Source organism: Anomaloglossus baeobatrachus, chromosome 1 (genome assembly GCF_048569485.1).
Source record: "Anomaloglossus baeobatrachus isolate aAnoBae1 chromosome 1, aAnoBae1.hap1, whole genome shotgun sequence".
Classification (NCBI taxonomy): Eukaryota; Metazoa; Chordata; class Amphibia; order Anura; family Aromobatidae; genus Anomaloglossus; species Anomaloglossus baeobatrachus.
Genome location: NC_134353.1, coordinates 761,958,507 through 761,967,759, shown reverse-complemented (window position 1 = coordinate 761,967,759; position 9,253 = coordinate 761,958,507). Strand labels below are relative to the sequence as shown.

At 44.9% G+C, this 9,253-nt stretch overlaps 1 protein-coding gene across 1 annotated transcript; it reads right to left on the bottom strand.

Moving 5' to 3' along the window:
* Nucleotides 1-404: 404 nt before the first annotated feature.
* On the bottom strand, nt 405-8,456 carry LOC142251432 (phosphatidylethanolamine-binding protein 1-like). Its single transcript, XM_075324234.1, has 4 exons — nt 8,266-8,456; nt 5,088-5,197; nt 4,349-4,449; nt 405-957 (listed from the first exon to the last, which is right to left on the bottom strand). Exons 1-4 carry the CDS (start codon nt 8,398-8,400, stop codon nt 743-745), a joined length of 561 nt encoding a protein of 186 aa, XP_075180349.1. The 5' UTR covers nt 8,401-8,456; the 3' UTR covers nt 405-742.
* Nucleotides 8,457-9,253: the final 797 nt, after the last annotated feature.

Below are 9,253 nucleotides of genomic sequence, written 5' to 3'. Positions count from 1 at the left end.
ATCACGCTTCAAAAGTTTGGCAATTTCAAGACTGCTGCATCCCTCTGCAAGACATCTCACAATTTTGGACTTTCCAGAGCCTGTCAAATCTCTCTTCTGACCTATTTTGCCAAAGGAAAGGAAGCTGCCTAATAATAAAGCACACCTTTATATAGGGTGTTTTGTGTCATTACACCACACCCCTCCTCATTACAGAGATGCACATCACCTGATTTACTTAATTGGTAGTTGGCTCTCAAGACTATACAGCTTGGAGTAGGACAACATGTATAAAAAGTATCGTGATCAAAATACTCATTTGCCAAATAATTCTGCACTGTGTATATTATATATATAAAGAAACAAAAAAAACCAAAACAACATAGAATGAAATCATGTAGCAAAAATAAGACACAGTGAAGAACTTTATAAACTCAATGCACTTTAAATTTAATGCAAAGTAATTAAAAAGGATAAATATGCACTAAAACATGCACTAAAACATACACAGATACATTTTGGCGAGTAGGAAATTTCTAGAATGCACTAAAAATGCTTCCAAAAGGAGGTTGCACAATTGTAATGCTGTTACATCTGGCAATAGAGATTTAACACTGGAGAGATTAGAGATTATGTGCCGGGTTCTTGAGCAGCAAAACAAAAACAATTGTGTCCACTATGCAACTGCAAACAATCTAAAAAAAAAAAAAAAAACAAAACACTGAGGTGCATTGATTTCTAGAGTGCAGTAGAGGGGCACATTTTAGGATGCCAGCTGTTCATACAGCTTTGGGACATAATCATCCCACTCGGCCTGGAAGCAACTTCCTGCAACTGGGCTTCCTAGGCCATATTTTTGGCGAAATGAAAGGACCTTGAACGTTCCTCTGTGCTGTCCAGAGCGATTGGTCAGAACCTTCTCATTACAGTTTAGATGTTCTTTCTGTTCATAGACCAACCAGACATAACGATGAAGACCTAGAAAACAATGAGATAGCGGATATCCATTAAAGAGAGACATATTTCCAACAACAATCTTTTGTCTCATTCTAAATCTTTGCTGTCTGGAGTCATGCAGCACAGACAGATTTAATGAGAATCTAATCAAAAGGGGTTTGTTACCCCATCATAGAGCAGCACAACATAGGGGCTTCTGTCTACCCTATGCATATGGAAAAAAACACTTACAAATTAGTAGTGAGCGACAAAAGAGAACCGGATAACAGGAGTTCATTAACAGACTAATTTGACAGTCAGAGAACTAGCAAACCTATAGCAATTTCCTGTTGATAAAGTGTTTTAATAAAACTACAGCAAGCAGCCCAGTAAGGGACACATTGCTGGAATCGGTGTGCGTCTGTACATCATGCTGCTAACATATTATACAGCAAAAACCTGGTGACAGTTTCTTAAAACGTAATATCGGGCTGTCTAGAGAGCATAGAAACAAATCACATACAGTGGAACCTTGGTTAAAGAGAACAATCCGTTCTGGGACTGTGCTTGTTAACCAAGTTACTCATTCAGCAAAGCAAGATTTCCCATAGGAAATCATTGCAATGCAGACAATTCGTTCCACAACTTGTTAAATGTCCCATCCTGGTCCCCTATTGTGCCATTACACACACACACACACACAAACACATTATTCTCACTTTACCTTCCGTTCCATCGCCGGCCTCCTGGATCTTGCAGTTCGCCGGTACAAGATGTGTATCTGGTAACCATCGCGACGAGGGAGGAACTTCCGCTGCCAGAGCGCTGATGTCAAAGGCAGGAGCCACTTGCCTCTGATTGGTCAGCGCGCTGCCTTTGAGTAGCGGCTGACAGCGGAAGTTCCTCCATAGTCGCAATGGTTACCAGATACACATCCTGTAGCGGCGAACTACAAGAACCATGAGGCCGGCGATGGAACGGAAGGTAAGGTGAGGATAATATGTGTGTTTGTGCGGACTGCAAGAACGGGTTAGAGCGCGGTGGATGTACGGAACCGGAAGTGTGTGCGGTAGTTTGCTCGTACGGCAAAGCTTGCTTGTAAACTGAGTTACAAATTTACAGCAAATTTGCTCTTTAAAGCGAAATACTCGCTAACTGGGTTACTCGTTAAGCGAGGTTCCACTGTACTGTATACTAAAGGGTGATCAACGTTCACTTTTTTTCCTCTTCTAAATGCTGATCTAAAAAAGGATTTTTCCAGGCCAAGCATACCTTTCTGCAGTCGCTCTATGTAATTGCAGTCTGCAGTCAAGATTCACTCTATTGCCAGCTCACATGCTCATCCATTTTTGCATTTGCATATTGGTGGTCAAATGTCGACCACCAACTTCTGCTTTTTTCAATGATCCTTTAAGAGAAGCTTGTTGGCACGTAAACACAACTTTGCAAATCAAATACTTGGTCAGACAACGAACCTTCGAGCTGAAAAGAAGGGACTCTTGACAGTGTACACATTGACTGTAGATGGCCGAATCCTGACAGAGTGGCTGCAGATATTTATGCTCAGTTCAAGTAAACTCTTTTAATCTACCTTTATTGTCAATAGTGTCCCAACAAGAAGAGAACAGCAGAGGTCCTATAATATGCAGGACCATTTCTGACTTGTACTTTACACAGGAGAGAACACATATCAGTAGAGCTGTAATTGAAGCGGGTGAGCTGACTTAATTATACTATAAGCTAAGGCTGCCATCTTCTTTGTCAATCACTGCCCGAGACAGAAACGGTCTGGCTTAGCTACTGAAATGAGCCAGTCAGCCAGCCCCCTTCTCACAACACTGTTGATGTGCTAAAACAGGAAGCCTGGCCCTAAGTTCGACACAGGAGAGCAAACGGAACTGTCTTAGGCCCTCTTCATAAATCCGTGTCTCTCTTACGTGTGACATCCTTTTTCACACACACCAGAGACATGGGCACACGTAGACCCATTAAAATGAATGGGTTTGTGCACACTTGTGTGCGTTTTCCCATGGACCGTTTGGAGCATACAATGTGTTAGTGTGCCAATGTGTTAGTGTGCTCCATACGTAGACATGTCAGTTTTTCTCCGGCAGCACGGGTGTCACAAGGACTGCATGGATGTGATCTATGTGACATGAACCAGAGAAAACCATGTTTCTGTGAAATAAAATTAATTTTTATACTCTTGTCTCCAGACCTGTTGTCACTTGCTTCTGACCCGTGCTCATTATGCTCATCACATATTCAGTACACGGAGGAACGGAAGCAGCAGCGCTGGAGATATCAGCACCATGGACAGGCAAGTATAAAAATTCATGCTATGTTCTACGCGAATGTCACAAGGATAGCACACGCTGCGCACATACGCACCTCCACCATAGACCGTGCAAAACGTGTTTTGCACGGGCGTGTGAAAGAATCCTTAGAATGGAGAGAACGGTTGAGGGGCTGGACCCCACCAGTTCTTTCACATATTGCTTGACTAACAGATCCCTCCCAATTTGTGTAATCAAACCAATAGGAAGCCACTCCTTGACTCACTTTAATTCCTGGCCAATTATAAAACTAGGGCCCCAATTCATCATGGCATTATTAGTCTTAATGAGGGGGCATGGAAATGAAAAACAGATATTACTCGCCTAAATAACCTGCAATGCTCAAATGGTTCCTGTCGATATTGGTTTACTTTCCTGGTGAGGCGATATGCTTTACATCCACGTGACTGGCCTCAGCAGCGGGGACCACCGGCACTCAGCCTTGTATGCTGAAGAGCCATTTATATTTTTAAAGTAATTTTGGGATAAGACATTGTCATATCTAGGATTTCTAATTTTGTCACGACGAGATCCTCATCGGCAGGGACAACCTGGACTATGGAGGGCAGGGATTAATAACAGGAGCAGGTTTTTGTTTTGTTTGTTTTTTTAGTACATTTCCTGCAGCAAGTTAGATTATACTTTTATACCACATGCACACGTTGAGTATTTAGTGAGGTTTTTTTACCTCAGTATTTGTACGATAAAACCAGGAGCTAATTCTGATTTTAACTTCCAAATACGGAGTTAAACTCGTCACCAAATATTCAACGTGTGCATGTGGTCTCAGAAAAGGGGTTTTGTTCTTCTTTTGACCATCACATCATCCGGATTAAGCAAATAAGGAAAGAGATATTTCCCACTGCTGTCCTGAAGTTGCTATAAGGTGCAGACTTTCAAGAACATGGTTGTATTACCGGATCCCACCCAATAAAACATCTTCATTGGTCACATTATAGTGATGGCGCTTGTGTTCAGATCCGCACTGGGTAGAACCGGCGGATACAATTTACCTGAAGTATTTCACTGTGCCATAGGTGGGCACCAGCTACAATCACCTTCAGGAGACCCTTCCAGGGCACTATGGGTACACTCACCAGTTCCTTTCGGTGGACCGGCACCAACGTAGTCGGACAGGACACAGCCACTGTTGATGTCATTTCCTTTCATATTTACAAGGAGGAAGTGATGCCATTCCCTAAAACACATGAGCACAGTCCATCACTTCATCTGGATAATTCAGTGGGGCATATGGCACCAGCTGCTGAGTAAAGAAAAGTCAGGGATTGCTGGCGACATGCAATATGGAGCATCTGGAGATACCAGGAACAGAGGTAGTGACGTAGCTGGGAAACAGGTAGCGTTTCAAGTCATAGAAAATTATAAAATGCTTGTTTTACACAGATGGGAACTTTAAGGCTATGTTCACACCTGCTTTCTTGTCAGTAAAGTTGCTGCTTATAAAAATCAGGTTTTACATCTTCTCATTGCTTTCTAGGGGTGAAAAGAACACTGCAGTTTTCCAATAAAGCCACTCCTCGTTAGTATAGTGGAGAGTATCCCCGCCTGTCCCGCGGGAGACCGGGGTTCGAATCCCTGACGGGAGGATCATGTACGTTTTCCAATAAAGTCCGGAAAAAAAAAAAAAAAAGTGCGCATTTCAAAGCTTTTACTGGTAGTGTACAAAGCAGCTTTCAATTTGCATTACAAAAAACGCAGCGTGTGAACATTGCTTGATTTTTTTTGTATCAGACAACCCATTTGGATCTGAAGGCAATGCTGTAGTATTGGGCGCCTGCCAGAGAGACTACAGCCCCGTGAGGGAATAGATCTAACCTGAATTTTGGGTTTTTCCGGCTTGGTGCATCTGGGTCTGTAAGCACAAGTGTATACAGCTTGTCGGCATCCATTCCCTCCCATGAAATGTTGGTTGGACGGTTCTGGACCTATTTCACAAGTTAAAAAATAATAATTCTCATTAGTACACTGAATCGCTAGAATATAGACAATGGAGACTTCTTCTGGACACAAAGAATGAGAGGTTAAAGGCCCCGAAGACCTCAATAACTGGTTATTACAGGCATATTTAACCTCAATTATATAATATGATAGCATGATTAATGTGAATACTGGTAAGAAAGGGAGGAGTGCAAGGATTGCTGTACTACGTTTTTTCCCCTTTTGCAGCAATTTGGAGAAAAACATGTGAATACTCCCTTAAATGCAGGCGTTAAGCAGTTCTTGCACCAGATTTCAGAATACAAGCTGCATACATTAATGAATAGCTCTTACCGACCTCATGAGACTTGTATACTTACTTTGAAAATCCATATCTAATCCAGCTCTAGCTGAACTCAAAATCATTATCTTAATATCAGGACCTAGATTGTGAGCCCCAATGAGGACATTGTAGCCATTGTATGTAAAGTGCTGTGGAATTAACAGCACTCTATAAATGAATAAATATTAAAATACAGCCATCTGACAGATATTCAAAGTATGTATATCTATTTCCCCAGGTCAGTACAATCAATGTATAAAGTTTGCATTGTGGAATTTGGCAAGATCTACAGTCAGGAGGTAGATTTGACTATACCTGATCATGTTAAAGCAAAAAAAAAAAAAAAAACACAACTAAGTTCTCGGCTTATTTCCCCCCCCATTTTTTTGTCATTAATGTGAATATTTTATTGCTGCGGTTTTGTTGTTGAGACTCTCACTGTTAGTCATGTTTTCACATTAAAATTGAACGTAATCAGATTCAGGGCTCATTTGCATTTTGTTTTTTACATAGTACCAGTTAAAAGGACAAAAATCAATGGAGGTCAATCATTCCTGGGCCATGTTAGTTTTAAATCTTCATTGAAAAAAAAAAAAAAAGAAAAAAAAAAAACCCTACATGATTTTGTACAGCATTTTGCAGTTTCTTATCCCCCCTACCCCCACTCAAGAAGAAGGTGTAAGTACATTTCTGAAAAATATAATATATCTCAGAAAATGTAGGCCAGCGTCCAGCTCCAGCAATGAAGCTCACAAGTTTCTTCCCATCAGGTTTGGACCGCGAGCAAGGCGACAAGGCCGCCGAAACACGTAGTCCCATTTGTGCTGGTTTTCCGCCATTCACATTGGTTCCTGATCCTTGTGGGTCTTTTTTTAACCTTTGAAGATCAATAAAATGAAAATTTTACTCCAATCCTGGATTGCTGAGTCCTTGCTGGATAGAATATACATATATAATCTCAACACATGCAACAAAAAAATAAGAATTCTTGACCCTTTCAAAGCCGCTCCGCTAGCCTGATTCCTTCCTTTGTGTTCACAGTTCGGACAGTGACTATAGGCTCGTCCTCAGTCTGGGCAGCTTTGCCTCTGCAGCACTAGAGGAGCTGAATGGACCCAGTGCACCTGCCAGCTCCAGAGCTACACAGCTTGAAAGCACTCTACTTGCCTAAGAAACTGACCACCTCTGATAAATTGCAGGGTGGCCGGTTACCTAGGCAACAAGCAGGACACTAAAAATTCAGAAATCCCTACATGCTCAATAATGGAAATGACTTAAACATGAGGTAAACTGTGAAATTACTTGTCAAAAACACTGCTAGTCTACCCATTGAACACCCCCCCTCCCCCACTAAAAAAAAAAATAAAAAAAATCTTTTGCACATGTGTCTCCTTGTTTTAGAAGCACGTGCTATATTTTGTACTCCTTATTTCTATGGTTTACATAGCGGCCACATGTGATGAAATGGCGCTATACAGTCATAACCTGGAGCGGCCCTTGTCGATCACGGCTATAGGCGCAGTCCCCGAAATTTACCTCAACTTACTTACTGCAGGACCTTGCTGCAGGGAACTCTGATGACGCAGGTGCCCTGGTCTGCGAGGTGATCTGCACCTCAGTAACCCAGGGTCGTCATGGTGACGACCCAGGGTTACCATGGCAGCGATCGGGTCCCTGAGATTGCACTACAATGACCCAATCGCCAGGGAGAAGTAAGCAATTCCTCTCTCTGCCTCCTGAATGCTCTGATCACAGCATTTAGGGGGTTGAACGGCAGGGAACAGTGCAGACACCACTACTGGCAGTGCGAGCCGGGTCCCAGCTGTACGGCTATGTGCCCATGTGGCGTATTTGCGTGCAGTTACGCTGCATATTCCACTGCAGCGTAACTGCATGCGTCCTGAGCACAATCTATGAAGATTGTGCGTAATCCATGCCCATGTGGCGTATTAGAATGCAGCGCTGCGCTCTAAAAAGCAACATGTCACTTCTTTCATGTGCTCTGGATGCAGCCCCCGCTCTGTCTATGGGAGGGGCTGCATCCAGAGCGCATGAAATCGGCTTTTCAGTACGCAGTGTTTCTGCAGCGATGTGCTGTTCAAATCGCTGCAGAAATTTCTGCAGGGACAGTACGCAACGTGGGCACATAGCCTAAGATTAGTTGGTGACTTGGTGGCAATTGCGGGGGTACAGCACAGGAACCCCACAGTCGCCGACTAAATGCGCACAAAAAGGATGGAAAACAGCATGTGAAAAGAAGCGCCAATGCAAAAAAAAAAAAATGCACGTCTTTTCAGGGTTTTTCCCTGCCAAAACATACGATGTGCAGATTTTCTGCACATAAAAACACAACGTGGGCAAATAGCCTTAGATCTCACACTACATGGAGTCTTATCTGGTTACACACATCAGCAAAGAGCAACCAAGAACGATGGCGGCGAAGACCAAAGTACAGCTGGCACCGTCTACAGAGAGCTGCACAGTATCCAGAACATTCCCACAGGGCACAGTGCAGTATACAGCGTACACATTATACACACATAGTATATGCACACTGTATACACACACTATATGCAGCAGACATGCGCCTTGCACGCAGCAGTGAGGCCAGCACTGCTCATATCTCCCCTTCTCTGCTATATATACCGTCCACCCCAGTATTGGAAGGCGTGATCCCCGGCAGCGTGCCATCACAGTGGGAGTGGCGCCCACGCCTGGCTATACGGTCACTACCTGGGTGGGGGTCACCACTTGGCCCAGCTCCTCTATGACCAAAGGACCGTAGCTCACACTGAGCGGCTGCGCGGGCTTTTCGTCCACCTCGTCCAGGGCCACAGCCCCGCACCACTGAGACACGTCCACGGGCATTGTGCTCTCACACAAGTGTGCGCCACTCAACTCCTACTAACGGTACCGTTCTGAAAGCTCCGCCCCTACGTCAGGTTCAGCCAATAGATAAAGGGGCGGAGAATAGCGCTTCGATCCTATTAGCCGCTGGGGATCACCCGTGAGAAAGGGCCAATCAGCGGCCAGGCTGCATACACGGAGTGACAGCTGCAGCGCGGTGTATGGTCAGTGGCGGCAGACGCTGCAGAAGACGCTGTAGAGCCTGAATACTGGGCTGCGGCGGGGCAGGGACGAGGGCAGACGGCAGTGTGTGTCCGGGCTCTCCGCCTCAGATATTGCTGCCTGGAGAAGGCGCATGGGCCGTGTGTGGTGCAGTCCGTGCAATCCCGTGTTGTGCGGTGCAGTCCGTGTAATCCCGTGTTGTGCGGTGCAGTCCGTGCAATCCCGTGTTGTGCGGTGCAGTCCGTGTAATCCCGTGTTGTGCGGTGCAGTCCGTGTAATCCCGTGTTGTGAGGTGCAGTCCGTGTAATCCCGTGTTGTGAGGTGCAGTCCGTGTAATCCCGTGTTGTGCGGTGCAGTCCGTGTAATCCCGTGTTGTGCGGTGCAGTCCGTGTAATCCCGTGTTGTGCGGTGCAGTCCGTGTAATCCCGTGTTGTGAGGTGCAGTCCGTGTAATCCCGTGTTGTGCGGTGCAGTCCGTGTAATCCCGTGTTGTGCGGTGCAGTCCGTGTAATCCCGTGTTGTGCGGTGCAGTCCGTGTAATCCCGTGTTGTGCGGTGCAGTCCGTGTAATCCCGTGTTGTGCGGTGCAGTCCGTGTAATCCCGTGTTGTGCGGTGCAGTCCGTGTAATCCCGTGTTGTGCGGTGCAGTCCGTG